The following is a 21,622-nucleotide window of genomic DNA, read 5'->3' on the forward strand; positions in this document are numbered from 1 at the left end:
TATACATTTGGCCTGCTGTCTCCAAGGCTCTTATGGTCCCAAGTTCTTCAAAATGTGAATGGAGGTGGGAGATAGTCAGTCAGTCAGTCAATCATATTTATCAAGCACTTACTGTGTGCAGAGTACTGCATTAAGTGCTTTGGAGAGTATAACATTGTAACAGAAACATTCCCTGCCCACAACGAGCTTACAGTCTAGAGGGGGAGACGGACATTAATATAAATAAATAAAATTACAGACGTATACATAATTGCTAAATGAAAAGAGGGCTTAGTCAGGGAAGGCCTCTTGGAGGAGATGTGCCTTCAGTAAGGCTTTGAAAGGTGGGGAGAGTAATTGTCGGATTTGAGAAGGTAAGGCCTTCCAGGCCCGAGGCCGAGAGGTCGGGGGTGAGATAGAAGAGATTGAGGTACAGTGAGAAGGTTAGCATTAGAGGAGAGACGTGTGTGGGCTGGGTTGTAGTAGGAGAGTAGCAAGGTGAGGTAGGAAGGGACAAGGTGATTGAGTGCTTTGAAGCCTATGGTAAGGAGTTTCTGTTTGATGCAGCGGTGGAAAGGCAACCACTGGAGAGTCTTGAGAAGTGGGGAAACATAGCCTGAATGTTTTTGTAGAAAAGCAATCTGGGCATCAGAGTAAAGTATGGACTGGAATGGGGAGAGTCAGGAGGGAGGGAAATCAGCAAGGAGACTGACATAGTAATCACAGCGGGATAGGATAGCTGCGTGGATTAATGTAGTAGCAGTTTGGGTGGAGAGGAAATGGCAGATTTTTAATGATGTTGTGAAGGTCGAACTGTTATGATTTAGTGATGGAGTGAATATGTGGGTTGAATGAGAGAGATAAGTCAGGTAACACCAAGGTTATGGGCTTGTGAAATAGGAAGGATGGTGGTACTGTCTATAGTGACGGGAAAGTCAGGGGAAGGACAGGGTATGGATGGGAAGATGAGGAGTTCTGTTTTAGACATGTTAAATTTGAGGGGATGCCAGGGCAGAGTGCCAGGGAGGAGGGGGAGTCAAAGTTGTCACATTTGACTGAAAGGTTTTGGAGAGCAGTGGTTGCATCTTGCTCTTTTGTAACAACCTTGGCAATAAGCACTTGGGATAGTGCTTCATACTCAATAGGCATTTAAACAAAAGTCCACTGATGATAATGGTGATGACAAATTATCATTTTGCTAGGGGTCTTGGAATTGGAATTTACTGAACTCTCTTTCCAGTTCAATTTCTTTAGTGCAACATTCTCCTAGCACCAACTGGAAATGAGGAGGGGTGCTGCTGCTTGGGAGTGAAAAAAATCAGGGAAGTGGTTCAAAAGAGTCAAACAGTGATGGCTAACAGTGATAATTTATGTGCATACAGTATTAACACCAACACAGGAACATAACTGCTGCTGTCAAGTATGATGGGTGGTAGGTGTAGAACTGAATTTCAAAGCATACAGGGTGCGTTGGCTTTAAGAAGCTTCCAGGGAAGAAAACATCAAGTACCTATTTTCAAAAAACAAATGCTAGTAGGTATGCTCAGATTTCTCTCTCAACAAGCTGTTTCTCTTTGGTGCCAAAAGCAGTAATAGGTAAAATCACATTCCAAAAAGCAGACTATATAAAAGAGAGTTTCCCCCCACCCTAGAAATGACATTTACACTAATGAAAAAACAAAACTGAAAACACCCGCCTCGGTCTTGCTTCTAAAGAGCTTCCAAATCATACTTCTAGAATCATTATTTCCAGAGGGAGGAAGAGGGAGACATCATCCCAAAAAGACCGATGATCAACTTGGAGGTAAATATGGCTGGCAAATTAAGAGAGATTATGGCTCAAAGCGGCAGTGGATAAGAAGGATCAGACTAAATTAAACCAGTCCAGGAAGAGATCTAAGAATATAGCCATTTGCTGAATAAGAGGAAGAACAGCAAATTGAACAAGATCAGGAGGGAGAAAAGCTAAAGTTGGTTTAAGAGGATTAGGAGGCAGTTGCCTGGAGTAACACAGTCCCTCTGCCAAGCACTTTCAAGACTTCTTCAAACCTGTCCCCAACATCATGAATATCTCCACTAAAGCCTCAACCCTTGCTTTCTCAGGGCAAACCAAGATTCAAGACAATCTGCAATTCTTGCCATTCTTGTACCCAAACACATTGGCTTGTTATTAATTTTGTAGGAGTTAAAAAGAAAAGCCTTCCCCACTGCACATTTATCTCTTAGAGGAGAAAACACTGATTTGATAGTTCCCATGGGCTCCTATGGAGTCACTAAGGCTCAGCACTTGGTGAAGAACGGGCTCAGATGCTCCAGAGTATTATACTCCCATTGCTAATCCCAAAAATATGAACAACAGGGAAAACAATCTCATACTTCTCTCCTGCATACACACGGGGTCTTCGGTTAAGAGTGTAATTTTTAGTGTTTGCTCCCTTCCTCAGAGGATCATCGAGAGGGGACTGGAAAGGAGGGTCCTCCAGAGGATTCCAGTAGCTCTGTTCACACATGCCCCGTAACAAAATTTCAGCCAACTGCCTGGCTATTGTCTGTGAATGCAATAGAAAAAAAAAATTAGTGGTAATTTACACAGAGGTTCTTCAATTCCAATAAAAACTTCCTCACTTAAGAGTCGATGATGTTTACAGAATTGTACTGATCCATCAATCAATTGCATTTATTGAGCACTTTCTGATGATGATAGCATTTGTTGAGCACTATGTGCCAAGTACTGTTCTAAGCGCTTGGGGAGACATAAGGTAATCAGGTTGTCCCACATGGGGCACACAGTCTTAATCCCCATTTTACAGATGAGGTAACTGAGGCACAGAGAAGTTAAGTGACTTGCCCGAAGTCACACAGCTGACAAGTGTCGGAGCTGGGATTAGAACCCTCGACCTCTGACTCCCAAGCCCAGGTTCTTTCCACTGAGCCATGCTGCTTCTCGTGTGCAGGACACAGTACTAAGAGCTTGAGAGACAATAATGATCTTATCAGAGACTAGGTTCACCTAAATGTGAAAAAACATGGGTTTTCAATGTCATTAGTAACCAAACTTTGAGAGGGAGGATGACACATCCTTCCAAATAGGAATTAACAAAGGTTAGTTCACTTGCTCTCCTGCCCAGGCTGTGAAATTGCCCATTACAGATAGAATACCTGAAGATTTTTTCATTTCATTTAGACTATCCCAGTTCAAAAACAAGAAAAATTTGATGTTATTCCAGTGTTTACCAAAGTGATCCACATGCCTCAACACATCTTAGATACCCTGCATTACTGAAAATAATTATATTCAGTACACTCCTAAACTTGGCTAAACTTCTGTATAACTTTGCTTAACTGATAGGTAAACTGCAGATACTGTAATGAAGCTTCAGTTGATGCCAGCTGAATAAAAAAAATTAAGAAAATTACAACATCCAGCCTGAAATTTCATTACCTCCACAAATCTTTTGGAGCATCATGATAATGTTACTACAAGAGCCTTATTCTCAGGACCCTATAAGGCCTGTTTCTGGCACACTAAAGGGAATGTCCTTCTCCGTGCAAGCAAGCAGAAGCTTGGGTGACTCTGGCCACCTGGTCCCCAGACATTTTGGCCTTCTTTCAAGATGAAGGGCTTGTGCTCTTCAAATAGCCAGTGTACTAGAGCCCTGCATGGGCTGAATTTTGTGGGGGGGCTTGACCTGATTTGACCTTAACTTTGCCTGGACAGAACCCAATAAGCATTAAAAGGATTTGGGGTCAGGCCCACCCAAATCATTTTATTTTTTAAGTAAAAAGGTGCATTTTTACTTAAATGGTCACCTTCTGGGCTTGGCTGCCAGAATGGCCCCATGGTCCCAGCTTCCGAAGCAGATTGGCTTAGTGGAAAGAACAGGGGCCTGGGAGAGAAAGGATGTGGGTTCTAATCCCGGCTCCATACTTGTCTGCTGTTTAATCTCAGGCAAGTCACTTAATTTCTCTATGCCTCAGTTTATTCATCTGTACAATGGGGATTTTTTTTTATGACTGTGAGCCCCACATGGACTGTGTCCAACCTGATTAGCTTGAATCTGTTCCAGCACTCTGTACAGTGCCTGGCATATAGTAAGCACTTAAATACAATTGGGGTAGTGATGGAAGAAAGAATTAGATGTTATTTCATCTTCATCTTCCCTTAAGGAAACCACTCTCTCCTTCTTAAAACCCAATCAGAACTCAGTTTTGCTACAACATTATTAATCTGGTTCCTCTCCCTACCTCTCTGATTGACCCTTCACAGTTTTGCTTGGTGGCTTCTCTTCTTTCTCTTATCCTCTTACTGTGGGAGTCCTACAAGGCTCTATTCTAGGTTCCCTACACTTTTTACTCTGTTCTCACGCCCACAGAGTTCACTTACATGGCTTCACCTCCCAAAGCCAAGTGGATGACTAGTCCTGACTTCTCATCGAAACTACAATCCTGCATCACCTCTTGCCTTCGGGACATTTCTACTTGGATGGAAGGTCAGCAGCTCAAACTCAAAATGTCTAAAATGGAACAACTCATCTTCTCCCCTAAACCAACTTCTAATTTTTTCTCCACCGACAATATCACTACTACCCTCCCTATTCCAGAAGCCTACACCCTCGGTGTCATGCTGGACTCCTTGCTGTCATTCAGTTCTCACATTCAATTTACTGCCAAATTTTGCCATTTCTTCCTACTTAATAGCTCCCAGATCTATTCTATTCCTTTTCACCCAAATAATTACTCTCCTGGCCAAAGTTCTGGTCAGATCTTGGCTAGCCTATTAACCCTCAAAATTTTATATTAAAGAAGTAAAACCTAGACCCTAACCTCTTCCATTTCATCCCTTTCTTCCCCACCCCCCATTTTAAACAGGGAAATAGAGCCCTGCATCCACAAAAATTATGGCTTCTGCCTGAACTGATTACCCAGAAAGTCTGTAATCCCAAGAAGGTGGAAAATGTGTACAGAAAATGGCTCATGCTTACACTGTTCTAATGCATTATGGGGATCTGTCACCTAAAATGACACACATGGCCTTCCAAAAATGTCTAACTCAGGACTTGCTCAGTGGCATCAGATAAGGACAAAAGTGAAGCAACAACAGGCTGGAGTCTGAATTTTACCCAAGTCTGGATCAGACACCAACCTGCACGTATTTTTATGTTTGTCTTCCTCAGTTAGAGTCTAAGCTCCCAGTGGGCAGGGGACATGTCTTGAATTTTTTATTCAGTCTCTTGATCAGGATCCCACAAGGAATTTGGACTGCAATACAGTTCTCCTAAATTACCAATAAAATGTACTTTCTCTTTCAAATATTGAACTTCAAGTGGCTCTAACCTGAACTGTACAATGATATTTTATGGAAATTGTCTACTAAATATACCCCAAAAGAGTATTTCTCAAGATTTTTATCTACTTGAAATATTTTCTTAAAACAACACGGAAACAACTGCAACCAAGTGCCTGACTTAGTGGTTTCCAATAGCCACTAGTAAATGGAACCATTTTTATATTATCCCCAAATAGGTCCCAATGGTCTTAAAGATCTGTAAAATTCAAAACCAATTGCATTCTTGTAGTGCCAAAAAGAATTCATGAGAATTTCAAATGAAGACAATATTTAGGAGTTAAACTATTTTACTTGAGCTATTTTCCCTAAAACCTTTCATTAACCGACAAATGTTTATCTTATTCTAGATCTGTAGACTACTAGAGAAGCAGCATGGTTTAATGGAAAGAGCTTGGGCTTAGAAGTCAGAAGTCGTAGGTTCTAATCCCAGCTCTGCCATTTGTCAGCTGTGTGTCTTTGGGCAAGTCACTTCACTTCTCTGTGCCTTAGTTACCTCATCTGTAAAATGGGGATTAAGGCTGTGAGTCCCACGTGGGACAACCTGATTACCTTGTACCTACCCCAGTGCTTAGAACAGTGGTTGGCTTATTTCAAAAATATATGTCTTGGAACTTGTAGCTTAGAACAGTGCTTAGAACAGTGCTTGGCTTATTTCAAAAATATATGTCTTGGAACTTGTAGCTGACAATGACATCCTCCCTCATTTTATAAAGTATGAGTGCTTCTTAAAAGTTAAACATGCCAAGCACTCATTTTACATGAAAAAAATTGTCTTCTATACATTATAAATACAGTGCTCTCCATCTCGGGATTCATTTTCTCGAGAGATTTCTTAAGGAATATAGCTTTCCCCCAAGCCTGAATAAAAAAGCTTTTAAAAGGTTGTCTGGTGAGCAGTACCTTGCCATCTGGCTGCACTCATCTAAACCCCTAATAGTACAACTAAAAATAATGAGAAGTCAAGTTCATAACTATGGCCTCCAAAACCCTGGGACATGACTTTCTCTTTTCAAAAAAATTCAGCCATCTTTGAATTTTACTTCAAATGTTTGAACAGTCACAACTTCATCGCCAAAAGTTTGTGAAATATTTTAAGATATATCATTTTTTACAACTCCATAATTCCATGAAAAAAATCAGAATACTTTTCCGATGGTTTGCTCTTAAGTGGTCCTATACAACTGAAATGGCACTTTAAGAAATGCCATCCAAGCTGAACTACTACAATCTTATGGGTGATTGTGTTGAAACTTGAACTTCTTCACCCCCCCCTCATCAATTTCACAACTGAAATGCTTCCAACCCAAACTGTAAAATGCAAAGTAAAGTGACTCACAAATGGACAATTCAAAAATCTCTGAATGAAGTGGGAAGCATGTTCTAACCATCAGAAAGCGTGGAGATGGAAAACAGCATTAGGTAACACACATAAATCTATGACAGTTTCAAACTTCTCATCTTCCCAGGGGAGGAAATGAGCTAATTCCACTATTGACTATGATTGGACCAACCGTATGTACAAATTTTCCCCACTTAATTCTCAAAGAATGGCTTTTTGGAAGCGAAAAAAACCACTTATGAATTTGGGCATTTTACTTTATTAGCATTTGGAAATCTTTGAAGGAACAATAAGAAGTGACCTGTTGAGACATTTTTAGAGTATTTTGGGGATAATTGATTCTTGAGAAAAAGGAACATGTGGTAGTCATTTTCTCTAAAACTTCTGCTGTTTTTCTAAGAGAGAACAATAACCCCAGCAAATTGAAAAGGTTTGGTTGAACTTCACAGGTTAAACATCTCGTTAAATTGACATTTGTTACCTGAAATCTTCAGGCTTGATAAGACTTCAGAAGTTCATCTAGTCCATCCTCCCTCCTATACCTGATCCCAAATCATCTCAAACAAGTAAATGTCTTCTCTCCAGGCACAGAAGTCCCCCATCTTCCATGGACACCCATTCCAGTGACAGGAAGTGTTAATTAGGTTTCCAACCTAAATCTCTCCAGTTCCCCTTGACAGCCATTCTTTTTGGTCTCAACTTCATGGTGATTAGGATGTATTTCAAGAGTTCAGGATAAATGAAAAAAGAAATCAAGACACCCAGTGGAGGAGTGATTTAGAAATGGCAGCTCAAATGTGATGGTTCATTTGCATGGGATAGGAGCGTACCAGGATAAAAGACTCAGAAACCACTGTTCAGTTTCCAAAAGGGTGTTGCTCAATGAGTCCAGAAATACAGTTGTCCTGATTTTATTTCATCAGAGATGTCAATGAAGAGAAGAAAAAGGAGGGACAGGGCTAGAGATTGAGAAACAGCTAGCTGGGGAGGCTGCTGTTCTATATCCAAGTTAAAACAATCACCCTTGTATTTCTGTACCCAAACTTTCAAACAGCACAGTTATCAGATATTTTGCTACTCCATAGCACTCAAAGAAGATGAGATTTGATCATCCCTTCTAAGCATTTACTTCATTTGCTTGCATTTATGCAATTACGATATTCAGTCACAGAAGTTAGTAAAACTTACCATTCGCAGGTTTTGTGTAGTTCTTGTTTCAACAGCTCTTAAAATTTCTCTAAATCTACCGACTCCTCTCGTCAAGTTCCTGTATATACACAGAATTCGACAAGGTTTCCATCTGTTATGTATTAATATTGAACATTTTTATATGCACATTTCAATGTATTTTGTTGAAGTAAAACCTGTTAGCTGAATTCCAAGCTAGCTGTTTCTAGGCTGAAATTTCTCAGTTCCACTAAACTCCCACAGATAGGTGAGATCTAGGGCTGCTGATCTTATAATGTAAATAAAAATCAAGATAGATAATTGCCTCTCCTTTCACTAAATAATTTTTTTTTATGTTACATTAAGGCAAACTAGTCCAGTTGATAAAGTAAGTCCTTTCACAGCACTATTGGCTGTCCAGTTGTTAAATCAGTGATCAGTCATAAACACCCAAGATGATGACTTCTGCTCAAACTTCATCATAATCTTGTAGCAGACATTGCCAATGAAGACCTGGCCTTGGAGGAGATTAGAGATACAACCTACAAAAATCTCATCCTTAAAAAATGGAAATGTTTAATAATGGCATCTAAGAAGACTTCTAGACTCTGTAAACTTCCTCTAGTCCATAAGCTCCTTGTGGGCAGGGAACATGCTGACCAAGTCTGTTGTACTATACTCTCCCAGGTGCTTAGTACAGTAAGCACTTAAATATCATTCACTGATTGAAAGAATATGACTTTGAAATCCTCTCTAAAAAAAAGCATAGATGAGTGGGGAAACCTTCTCATGAACCAATACTAAGAACTGTAGCCAGGGTAGCCAACAGATATCCCATCTTAACTGTCAGATTCACCCCCCTCATAAAAACTTTCAATAACTCCAATTCCTTCTACGTCTCAGCATGCTCACTTTGCTCCTCTAATGCCAACCTACTTGTTAAATCTCGATCTCATCTATCTCACTGCTGATCCTTTTACCCACATCCTAACTCTGGCCCAAAACTCCCTCACCTTTCATATCTGACAGACCACTACTGTCCCCACCTTCAAAGTCCATTCAATCATATTTATTGAGCACTATGTGTACAGTACTGTACTAAGCACTTGGAAGAGTACAATATAACCGAGTTGGAGGACACTTTCCCTGCCCAAAACAAGCGTAGGGTCTAGACTACTAAAATCTCATCTCCAAGAAGCCTTTCCTGACTAAACCCTCAATTCTCCCACTCCCTCCCTTCTGTGTCACCCTCGCACCTGGATTTGTACCTTTTATAAACTCCACCCTCAGCCTCAGAGCACATACGTGCATATCTGTAATTTCTTTAGTTTCTGCCCCCAGCTTCTGGACTGTGAACTCACTGAGGTCAGGGAAGGTGTCTGTCAACTTGCTATACTGTATTATTCCAAGCACAGTGCACCCAGTAATACTCAATAAGCACAATTAATAATATTTCATTTAAAAACAAATATTTGTTTGCATCCTTCCCTGCCAAATAGCCTGAATTCTCTCTAGTTCTCCTCCTGGACAAAAGTGACAAGCCATTTTAGTCAGACTCATTCCCCAGACTTTTCCATCATATTGAATATGGACAAACAGATGACATTAGTTTTATGTTATTAATAACCATCTTATTAGAACACATCTCATCTTTCCTCAGAATCAAAGGCTGGCTCAGCCATTATAAGCACAGACAGCCAAGCTCTGCAGCCTGGGGCAAATGATCCTAGATTCTTTGCTCTCTGCTCTGACCATGGTTTAAATTCCTCAAGGTTGTTTTTTTTGTGTGTGAGAAGACTTTCTGTTCTATGGGAACTGCCATGCCACATCATGCCAAGTTGCACCTTTAGCCTAGAATCATACAGCTACATAACCAAGCCTTGTGATTCTATATGCACAAAAGCCGTTATAACACTCCCACTCACCTGCACAGCATATCAGACCAAAAACGTGATTCCAGCTATAAAAAATATGCATATTCCCTGGGCCCAAGGCAGAGCTAAAGGAAATATGAACATCAGGCCACTTTTTGTGGTGGGACAAGCAGGGTGTATTTGCTGAAAGATATTTGTATTCTCTTTAAGCCTTTCATTTAGAGGAAGGAGGTGAGCCTGGCCAAACATGTATGGGTGAGTGGGGATGGAGCAATGCATAGGTAGATGGAGAAGAATTCTGTGAACCTCAGAAGTTGTTTATCATGATAAAAATAGAATCTACAGCAGAAGACCAGATGTCATCTCAACACTGAACACAATCATCCAGTCACGGTGGAAGATTTTTAAATTACTACCTTGTATTCTCCTAGTTTTTGTTTTGAGAATAAATTACACTGCAGCAGAGAAACAGAAGAGTAAGATCCAGAGGTGTTAAGATCCAGAGGTATATATTTAGGGGTTTGGGAAGGGGCAATTCTGGTACCTCCAATCCCATGCAATATGCAAATCATCTAATATTACACAAGTGATTAATATATCAGTAGTGTGGCCTAGTGGTAAGTGCAGGACTTTGGGAGTCAAAGGACTTGGGTTCTTTTTTCCACCTCCACCATTGCCTGCTATGTGACCTTGAACAAGGCCCTTCTCTGTTCTTCATTTACCTCATCTGTAAGGATCTAGGTTCTAATCCCAACTCTGCCAACTGCTTGCTGTTTGACCTTGGGCAAATCACTTCACTTCTCTGTGCCTCCATTATCTCATCTATAAAATGGGGATTACATCCTACTCCCTCGAATTTAGACTGTGAGTTCCAAGTGGGACAAGGACTGTGTCCAACCTGAGAAACTTGAATCTCCCCTAGAACAGTGCTTGGCACAGTATGCACTTAAATACCATTAAAAAAAACCAACTAGTTCTCTCTCCCCCTTAGACTGTGAAGACCCTGTAGGCCTGTGTCTGACTACTGAATCTTCCCCAGTATCAGCACACGTTAAGGATTTAACAAACACTACAGTGATCATTTCTATGTCCATAACTGGTAAGGATCTGGTAGAGAAGCAGCACGGCTCAGTGGAAAGAGCCCAGACTTGGGAGTCAGAGGGCATGGGTTCAAGTCCCGACTCTGCCCCTTGTCAGCTGTGTGACTGTGGGTAAGTCACTCTACTTCTCTGTGCCTCAGTTCCCTCATCAGTAAAATGGGGATGAAGACTGTGAGCCTCACGTAGGACAACCTGGTTACCCTGTATCTACTCCAGGGCTTTTAGAACAGTGCTCTGCACGGAGTAAGCGCTTAACAAATACCAGCATTATTATTATCTTTTACTAGTAGCTTAAATTTTGCCCCAGTTAGAAATAAAATATGGTTATCGGGTAGCCAGTGTGAACGGCTTTGGTTTCGGTTCAGAAAAACTTTGTCCTGGCAATGTGAAGCCTGCAAAGGGAAACTAATCTCCCCTTTCGTCCTCAATGATGGTTTCTTCCATGAGGGGCTGAGGCCCTCTGGTGGAAAATGTTGGGGACTCCTGCCTCGTGCAGTCATCCTGAGAATTAATTAGAAACAGCGGCCTCTTTTCTTTGAGAGAGGACAAGATGCATTCAAAACAAAGAAAACATATTTCAAGTTAACTTCTAGCAGCAATGAGCAGAGCACAACATCAAAGCATCTCCTGGGGGCCGGGTAAGTAGCGACAGTCCCCTATACAGAAACAGAAAACACGATGACTTCCGTAATATTATTATGAATATAGTTAACAGCTATTTTCAGTAACTGACATCTATGATATCAGCATGGGTCATCCAGAACTTGACTCTGGCTCTCCCCAGTGCCTTTCTACCTATGAGGGGGTCTTCTAGACTGTAAGCCCTTTGTGGGTAGGGATTGTCTCTCTTTATTGCCGAATTGTACTTCCCAAGCCCTTAGAATAGGGCTCTGCACACAGCAACTGTTCAATAAATACCACTGAATGAATGAATATTGAAGGTGGGCTTGCATTTTCAGGACAGATATAATGGTCTGTTACCGATGGTAATTATTCTCCCTTCCTTCAAAGGCTTATTGAAGGCACATCTCCTCCAAGAGACCTTCCCAGACTAAGCCCCACTTTTTCTCATCTCCCATTCCCTTCTGTATCATAGTGATTTTTGCTCCCTTTGCTATTCCCCAGCGTGGCTCAATGGAAAGCCTGGGCTTCGGAGTCAGAGGTCATGAGTTCGACTCCCGACTCTGCCACTTGTCAGCTGTGTGACTTGCCCACTTCACTTCTCTGTGCCTCAGTTACCTCATCTGGAAAATGGGGATTAACTGTGAGCCTCACATGGGACAACCTGATTACCCTGTATCTACCCCAGTGCTTAGAACAGTGCTCTGCACATAGTAAGCGCTTAACAAATACCAACATTATTATTATTCCCCCTTCCCAGTCCCACAGCACTTATGCATATATCTGTACCTTCATTTATTTGTACTGATGTCTGCCTCCCCACCCCCGTCTAGACTGTAAGCTCGTTGCGGGCAGGGAATGGCATCGTTTACTGTTGTCTTGTATTCATTCATTCATTCATATTTATTGAGTGCTTACTGTGTGCTGCTTACTGTGTGCACAGCACTGTACTAAGCGTTTGGAATGTACAATTCGGCAACAGATAGAGACAATCTCTGCCCAACAACAAGCTTACAGTCTCAACGGGGGGGAGACAGCAAAGCAAAACAGAAGTGCTTAGTACAGTGCTCTGCATATAGTAACTGTTCAATAAATATGACTGAATGAATGAATGAAGGATGGTAAAGTCATAACTTCATTGATTTGGATCTGTTACTGCCAGTTAAGAGATCCACAAGGAAGCAACTGTAGTTACAACTGGCAATAAAGATTCACTAAGGTGGAATGCGCTTTCCAAAGGGCATTCAACAGTGAGCAGTAGAAAGAACCAGGGGCAAACACTAACCATCTGGCATCTGGCTGGATGGACCCAACACACTGCAAGGACCTAAACATTAAACAGTGCCCATGATGGGATTAGTTAACTTGGCTAAAACATCAACCCAGAAAAAGATCAGAAACTGGAAGGACTGGCTGAACTAAACAGTTTCAGTTTTAGAGAAATGGAGCAACCTAGTGTATAGAGCACAGGACTGAGAACGAGAAGGACCTACCTGTACTCTTTTTTCCCCTTTTACCAGTACTCTTTTTTCCCCTTTTAATTAGATTTTGCACTGTGACATGTAGGAATTTATGGTCTGCTTCGGTATCCTTTGCCTAGAAGAAAAAGTCTTAAATTCTAACATGGTGCCCAAGTACTTATTTTTCCTTGAAGTCTACATCCTGGCAAAGGCACTGATTGAGCACAGTTTCTTCTAATGAATTCTGACATCATGGAACTCTCTGATCAAGGTTATTGTAGGACGATGAAGTGAGGTAATAATTTCCAAAGCAAGGAAATTTCTTTACCTAACTGCTGGGGCAGGTTTGAAGCTAAAAATTATTCTAAATAATTTGTGTGGGAAATATTTTGAGGCAAACTGTATTTGCTGCTTACTCACTGGAGACGTGCAAAAGTAGAGGGGCTTGTAGAAAATAATTTTCTTTTGGGGACCTTAGAAAGATTTATTTTTTATCATGGTGAGTGCATCACTTGTGTGATTTCATTTTCCTTTTCATCATCATCATCATCATCATCAATAGTATTTATTGAGCCCTTACTATGTGCAGAACCCTGTACTAATCATCTGGGAAAGTACAAGACAACAGAATTGGGTGCATGTTCCCTGCCTGCAGTGGACTTACACTCTACTGAGGGAGACAGATGTTAATATAAATAATTTATAATATATAATTTAAAGATATGTGCTTAAGTGCTGTGGTGTGAAGGTAGGGCAAATATCAAATACCCAAAGGCCACAGATCCAAGTGCATAGATGATGCAGAAAGGAGAACAAACTGGGGGAAAAGATGGCTTAATGAGGTAAGGCCCTTTGGCGATCTTAGTGTGCTAGTGTTCAAGGTCATTTTTTAATTCCCTTTCCAAGCAACGACCTCTTCTAGCACCATTAATCTTCTCCACACCACTTTGGAAAAACTTGAATGGGCCTCTCGTATGTGACAAAGAAAACGCAAAGGCTAAATGTTTTGGGAAATGGTCATTATGAAGGAAGGACCAACGGATGAAACTGCTTTTTTAATGGTATTTGTTAAGCGCTTCCTGTGTGCCAGGCACTGTGCTAAGCACTGAGGTAGTTACAAGCTAATCAAATTGGACACTGTCCATGTCCCAAATGGGGGGCTCAGTCTTAATCCCCACTTTACAGATAAGATAATTGAGTCACAGAGAAGTGAAGTGACTTGCCCAAGTTCACACAGCTTAAAAGTGGTGGAGCCTGGAGTAGAACCCAGGTCCATTCATTCATTCAATCACATTTATTGAGCGCTTACTGTGTGCAGGGCACTGTACTAAACCCTTGGAAGAGTACACTACAACAATAAGCAGGCACATTCCCTGCCCACAATGAGCTTACAGTCTAGAAGGGGAAAAAGAGACAGACATTAAGAGTAAGTCAGTCCCAGGCTCAATTCTGTGTTCCCTTCTATACCCACTCCCATGGCTTCAACTACCATCTCTACCTAGATGATTTCAAAATCTACCTTACCAGACCTGATCTCTCAGTCTCACATTTCCTCCTGCTTTCAGGATATCTCTACATGGATGTCCCACCAAAATTCATCTTCTATTATGCCCAAGAAAAGCACCTCATTAACTGCTGCCTTTGACCCTCCACAAAGGTCCCTGTTCCCAGCACACTCCATATGGGGCAGAATGGGGATTAAAGCTGCTCACATGTGCTCCAAGACTCTTCGATCGCTGCCGAGAAAACATCACAGTAACCCCCTCCTTCCCTTCTGCAACTGAGGATACCCACTCCGGGTACACCCTGTAAACCCTGTGCTGCCCATGCATACTAACACTGTGCTAAGAAAAGCAGAGTGTAACTGCCACCTTCCCTTCTGCTACCAAGAGTCCCTTGCTTCTGGCTTGCCCCCTCGGACTCTTTCATCACTGTGAAGACGTTGGGTCTATTTTGTCTGTTTGTGTAGTGCTTTAGTGTTTTGCCACTCATGTTGTGCCTTTTTCCAATCCCTTCTCCCTACAAACACAGGGACAGGGACTGTGTCTAATTCTCACCTGTTTATTTCTTCCCAGTGGTTAGTAAAATGCTATGCATACACTAAGTACTTAGCAAATACTATTATTTCTACTATCACCTCAAACATAACCTGTCCAAAACAAAACTCCTAATATTCCCACCCAAACCTTGGGTTCTAATTACAGCTCTGTCTCTTGTCTGCTGTGTGACCTTGGGCAAGTTACCTGGCTTCTCTATGCCTCAGTTCCCTCATCTGTAAAATGGGGATTGGGACTATGTGCTCCATGTGGGGCATGACTGTGTCCATTCTAATTATCCTGTATCTACCCAGTGCTTATTATAGAGCTTGGCACATAATAAGCACTTAAATGCCATTAAAAAAACAACTCAGTTCTCACTCTTTCCCATCATTGTAGACAGCACCACTATCCTACATCTCAAGTCCATAACCATGGCATTACCCTCGACTCATTTCTCTCATTCAAACCACAAATTCAATCTGTATCATGAAATCCTGTCAGAACTTAACTTTCCAACATCTCTAGAATGCACCCTTTCCTTTCCATCCAAATTGTTACCATGATGATCCAAGCACTCATCATATCCTGCCTTGACAAATGCATTAGCCTCCTCACTCATCTCCCTGCCTCCAGTCCATAATTCACTTTGCTGCCCGAATCATTTAAAAAAAAAAGGTTCAACCCATGCCTCCCCATTCCTCAAAGACCTCTATTCAACTCCACAAAGTGAAACTCCTTACCATTAGCTTTAAGGGATGCAATCAGCTCTCCCCACCCTAGATTACCTTGCTGATCTCCCAGCCTGCCTATTCTGCTCCCAGCACCAACTAACACCAACCTAATCAATCTATCTTAAGCTCATCTACCTCACTGCCTACCCAGCTCTAAACCTGGTTCTGCAACTTGCCTACTGTGTGATCTTGGGCAAGTCACCTAACTTCTCTGGGCCTCAATTACCTCATCTTTAAATCTTACTCTCCAAGCACTTAGTACAGTGTTCTGCACACAGTAAGTGCTCAGTAAATGCAACTGAATGAATGAATAAAATAGGTATTAAAGCTGTGAACCCCATGTGGGACATGAACTGTGTCCAACCTGATTATCTTGGATCTACTCCAAAGCTTAGTACAGTGCTTGGCACATATCAAATACCCCTTTAAAAAAAACCCTTCCCCATGTCTTCTCTCTGGCCTTAAAATCCCTCCCTCTTCATCTGACAGAACACTGCTCTACCCACCCTTGAAGACCTCCTAAAATCACATCTCCTTTAAGTCCTTCCTTGACTAAAGCCCACCCTTCCTTCTGTGTTGCCTATGCACTTAGATCTGTACCCCTTAAGCACTTGATAGTCACAATATCCTGAGCCCCACAGCACCTATATATATAACCTCATTCTCTCCTGTTTCTCCTACATGTAATTTATATGTCTGTCTCCCCCTCTAGATTGTAAGCTATTTATGAGCAGGGATTGTGTCTACCAATTCTACTGTATTGTACTATAAGCGTTTACTAAGTACAGTGTTCTGCACACAACGTGTGCTCAATAAATACCACTGATCAACTGACAGAGGACAGGCAGATCAAATGACAGATCTGTGATCAAGGGATAGGGAGTAGGTTGGTGCTGGAGGAGCCAATTATACAGGCTGGGCTGTAGTGAAGTTAGGAAGGGGAGAGCTGACTGAGTGCCTTAAAACTGATGGTATGGAGTTTCTGTTTGATGTGGAGATGGATGGGTAACCAACGGATGATTTGAGGAGTGGAGATTTATAGGCAGAACTTTTTTTTAGAAAAATGATCTGGGCAGCAGTGTGAAGCATGCACTGGAGTGGGGAGAGACCAGAGGTAGGGAGGTCAGGAGGCTGATACAGTAATCAAAGTGGGAAATTTATTGATAAGTGCTTGGACCTACATTGAAATAATAATTAAAGCATTTGTTAAGCTTTTACTGTCAAGCACTGTTCTAAGCATTTGAGTAGATACAAATTAATCAGGGCAGACAGTCTCTGTCCCATTTGGGACTCAAAAGCTAAGTAGGAGGGTGAAAAATAATGATGGTATTTAAGTGCTTTCTATGAGTCAGGCAATGTACTAAGCGCTGGGGTGGATAAAAGCAAATTGAGTTGGACACAGTTCCTGTCCCATAAAGGACTCACAGTTTCAATCCCCACTTTCCAGATGAGGTAACTGAGGCACAGAGAGTGAAGTCACTTGACCAAGGTTACACAGCAGACAAGTGGCAGAATGAGGATTAGAACCTTCTGATGACCATGCTCTACCCACAACACTATGTTGCTTTTACAATAGGGATTTAATCCCTATTTTATGGATGAGGAAATACAGAGAGCGAGGTGGTAGCAGTTCGGATGGAGAGGAAAGAGAAGATTCTAGAAAGGTTATGAATGAAGAATTGACAGGACTTGATGATACAGTGAATATGAGGGTTGCCTGAAAAGGTTGAGAAGGATAATGTCAAGGTTACGGGATTGTAAGATTGTGAAGATGGTAGAAAACACTACCATGATGGTAAATTAGGTGGGAGGATTGGTTTGGGGTGGGAAGATCTTCAAATCTTTCATCTTTCCCAGCTGAATCTCAAGAGGATATCTCCTTCCTCCTCTCAAAATCCACTCCCTCCACCTGCACCTCTGATCCCATCCCTTTGCACTTTATCACCGCACTTGCCCCTTTCCTTCTTCTGTCCCTGACTGCCATGTTCAACTGTTCACTCTCCAGTGGCTTTTCAGAGAAGCAGCGTGGCTTAGTGGAAAGAGCCTGGACTGGGGAGTCAGAGGTCGTGGGTTCTCATCCCAGCTCCGCCACTTGTCTGCTGTGTGACCTTGGGCAAATTACTTAACTTCTCTGTGCCTCAGTTACCTCATCTGTAAAAAGGGGGATTTAAAAAAAAATGTGAGCCCCACATGGGACAATCTGATTACCCTGTATCTACCCCAGCGCTTAGAACAGTGCTCTGCACATAGTAAGTGCTTAACAAATACCATAATTATTTTTCCCCCACTGCTTACAAATCAGATTGTAAGCTCATTGTGGGCAGCGAATGTGTCTGTTTATTGTTATATTGTACTCTCTCAAGTGCTTAGTACAGTGTTTTGCACACAGTAAGCACTCAATAAATGATTGAATGAATGAATGCTCATATCACCGCTGTCCTAAAAAAACCTTCCCTTGACCCCACAGCTTCCTCCAGTTACCACCCCATTTCCCTCCTACCTTTCCTCTCCAAACTCCTTCAGCAAGTTATCTACACCCACTGTCTTCACTTTCTCTCCTCGCCCCCCTCCAATCTGGTTCATCACCTTCACGCCACAGAAATTCCCTTCTCAAAGGTCACCAATGTCACCTTCTTGCTAAATCCAGTGGCCTCTATCCTTTCTAATCCTCCTTGACCTCTCGGCTGCCTTCAACACTATCGACCATACCCTTCTCCTGGAAACATTATCCAACCTTGGCTTCATTCACACCGTCCTCTCCTAGTTCTCCTCCTACCTCCCTAGCCAATCATACTCAGTCTCTTTTGTGGGCACCTCCTCTGCCTCCCACTCCTTAACTGTGGGAGTCCTTCAAGATTTAATTCTGGGTTCCCTTATAATTCTCCATCTATACCCACTCCCTCGGAGAACTCATTAGCTTCCATGGCTTCAACTACCATCTCTATGTGAAAGATTCCCAAATCTACAACTTGAGCCCTAATCTCTCTCCTCTTCTGCAGTCTCGGATTTCCTCCTGCCTTCAGGATATCTCTCCTTGGATGTCCCACTGACACCTCACACTTAGCATATCCAAAACAGAACTCCACCCAAACCATGTCCTCCCCATTATTTTCCCATCACTGCAGACAGCACCACCATGTTCCCTGTTTCACAGACATAAAACTTTGGCCTTATCCTCGATTCTCGCCTCTCATTCAACCTATATATTCTATCTGAACCAATAGGATTTAGTGACAACCTTCACAATATCATTAAAAATCTTCCCTTTCTTCTCCATTTAAACTGCTAAAACACCAATCCAAGCACCTATCCTATCCCACCTTAATTACTACATTAGCCTCCTTGCTAACCTCCCTGGCTCCTGTCTCTTCCCACTCCACTCCACACTTCACTCTGCTGCCTGGATCATTTTCCTAGAAAACCATTCAGGCCACATTTCCCCACTCCTCAAGAACCTCCAGTGATTGCCCATCTACTTCCACATCAAACAGAAACTCTTCATTATAGACTTTAAATCACTCAATTCCCTTGCTCCCTCCTGCCTTACCTCCCTGGTTTCCTACTATGCCCAGACCACACACTTCAATCCTCTAATGCCAACTTATTCAGTATACCTCTATCTCATCTATTTTGGCACTGACCTCTCATTCATGTCCTGCCTCTGATATGGAATACCCTCCCTCTTCATATCCGATAATTATTCTCCCCACTTTTAAAGACTTTTTGAAGGCACATCTCCTCCAAGAGGCCTTCCCTGACTAGGCCCTTATTTCCTCTTCTCCCAAACCCTTCTGTGTCACCCTTGCTCTTGGGGTTGCTCCCTTCATTCACCCCTCACATAGCCCTACATGCATATCCGTAATTTATTTACGTTAATGTCTGTAGCCCCCTCTAGACTGTAAATTCACTGTGGGCAGGAAACGTTTGTATCTACTCTGTTAAACTCTCCAAGCTCTTAGTACAGTGCTCTGCGCAAAGTAAGCATTAAAATACCAATGAATGATTGAAGATGAGGAGTTCAGTTTTCGATGCACTACATTTGAGGTGTAGGCAGGACATCCAAGAGACAATGCACTGATGGAAGGAATAAATGTGAGACTGCAGAGAAGCAGAGCATCTGGGGCTGGAGAACTTGATTGGGAATCATCTGCTTAAAGCCATGGAATCGAATTAGTTCATCAAGGGAGTGGGTGTAGATAGAGAATAGAAGGGTGCATGGGAGGCAGAGAAGGAGACTGAAAAACTGAGAAGGAGTGGCCAAACAGGTAGGAGGAGATCCAAGAGAATGATGTTGGTGAAGTCCAAGTTACACAGTGTTTGCGGGAGAAAGGAGTAGTCCACTTAAAGCAGCATCTATATTTCCCAACATATATGTCTAAGAATGGCCTACCAAGCCATCCTGTCCATCCACCTTGCTTCTGGTCAAGTTTTAGTTGCTCTCCTTGCTCCTTCTTTCTGATCCTCTATTACTCTTTTCTGGCAATTTCTTCCTCTCCTCAGGCAGCAGGAATCATGGGAGCATGGGACCAAAGCACAGGTGGCTGCAGCAGGTAAGAATTCCAGAAGTGAAAGCATCTGGCAGTGTGCAGTTACTGTTGGGAATTCAGCACAAAACCCTCTCACTTCTCCCTTGCTGCCTCCTCTCATTAGCACAGCAAGTGGAATGCTGTCAATGCCTGATGAAGAGCCCAGCCAAACCTTCCAAAGGTTTATCAAAATATTTAGGAATCATAACTCTAAATGTAAGAAGAAAAGAGGAAAAGTCAATTCAAATTTTGAAATTTTTTCTAATTCTCTAAATACAATGAAAGGATTCCCTAGAAAATTACAAATTCAGCTATGCATTAATATAGTGTGTTTACTAATCACACACATTATAGGTTCACCATGAAATCATGTGCATGCACTTAGAGAAAAACTGAGGTTCGCCACTCATTTCAAATAGAAATTTAAGGTTTCTCAAAATACTCGTGAAGGCCTCACTGAATCTCCTTCAATTTTCTCTAATCCACTCTTAACTCTGAAACACAACCTGCACTTTAAAGAAGATTTTTAAAAATCAATGCAAAAGAGAATCAGAAGTTTCTGATTGAAATCTGAGAAAGCTTCCATTTTAAAAACAGAGTAACTGAAAGCATCATGATGCACTGATCTGAGAACACAAGTTATAAGCCAGGGAGAATTTTCTAAGGAAAAGCCATATTGAACTGGACTAACAAGTCTGTTTTCATGTCTTTGAACTCTTCACTAATCTCGATCTTGTTTATTACTATAAAAAAATCTATGCCTTGTCTGTGAGGTGCACATCAATACATTGACAAGAAAGCACTCTAAAATTCAACATGTTTCAGTGAGTATCTGGCTGAAATATGCTCTGCTCCTGGGTCAAGCAGGATGAGAACTTCTCCCTTCTAAAAAGCACATTTATCTGTTAAATTGTTTCCAGTTATTGCCTGGAAACCCCTACTTTTGAACAAATTCAGGTATTTTTATTGACCAGCTACACTAAAACTATTTCAATTTAAATACTTAATTTTTTGTGAAAAAAATGAATAAGCGTTGGAAATTTTGCAAAGCAAATTGTTTCTACAGTTGAGGAATACCCATGTGGTTTCTTAGGCAAAACATATTATCCATGATATGCCAGTTAGAGCATCCCTTTAAGTTTAAAATTCTCCTTGAGGGATAGAGCCCATGTCAAATTCCCACCTCTTTATTTTCTCCCAGTGTTTAATATAGTGCTCCATACACAGTATGCAGTTCAATACTATTACTATGCTTATAACATGGGATACATTTATGTATTTTATAGAGAACTCAAAAATTTCCCCAGAATATAGAAAGTTAACTGACTTCAGGCATTAAGGTCTAAAATGAAAATCAAGTTATCTTGAATCTCTAAAGTTGTTGGAGCAAAGCAAGATGAAGAAACTTAGGAATCAGAGGTTTGTTTGAGCACTATCCT

General features: G+C 41.6%; 1 protein-coding gene across 2 annotated transcripts in view; it reads right to left on the reverse strand.

The window, feature by feature from the left end:
* Positions 1 to 21,622, reverse strand: part of TTC7B (tetratricopeptide repeat domain 7B) — a 258,122-nt gene that overhangs the window by 164,101 nt on the left and 72,399 nt on the right. For both annotated transcript variants that reach the window (XM_029067900.2, XM_001506377.4), the window contains 2 exons: positions 7,854 to 7,932; positions 2,356 to 2,528 (listed from right to left, as the gene is read on the reverse strand). In XM_029067900.2, the coding sequence (XP_028923733.1) occupies positions 2,356 to 2,528; positions 7,854 to 7,932 (252 nt within the window). The remainder of the gene's footprint in view (positions 1 to 2,355; positions 2,529 to 7,853; positions 7,933 to 21,622) is intronic.

This window comes from Ornithorhynchus anatinus, chromosome 1, assembly GCF_004115215.2.
Source record: "Ornithorhynchus anatinus isolate Pmale09 chromosome 1, mOrnAna1.pri.v4, whole genome shotgun sequence".
Classification (NCBI taxonomy): domain Eukaryota; kingdom Metazoa; phylum Chordata; class Mammalia; order Monotremata; family Ornithorhynchidae; genus Ornithorhynchus; species Ornithorhynchus anatinus.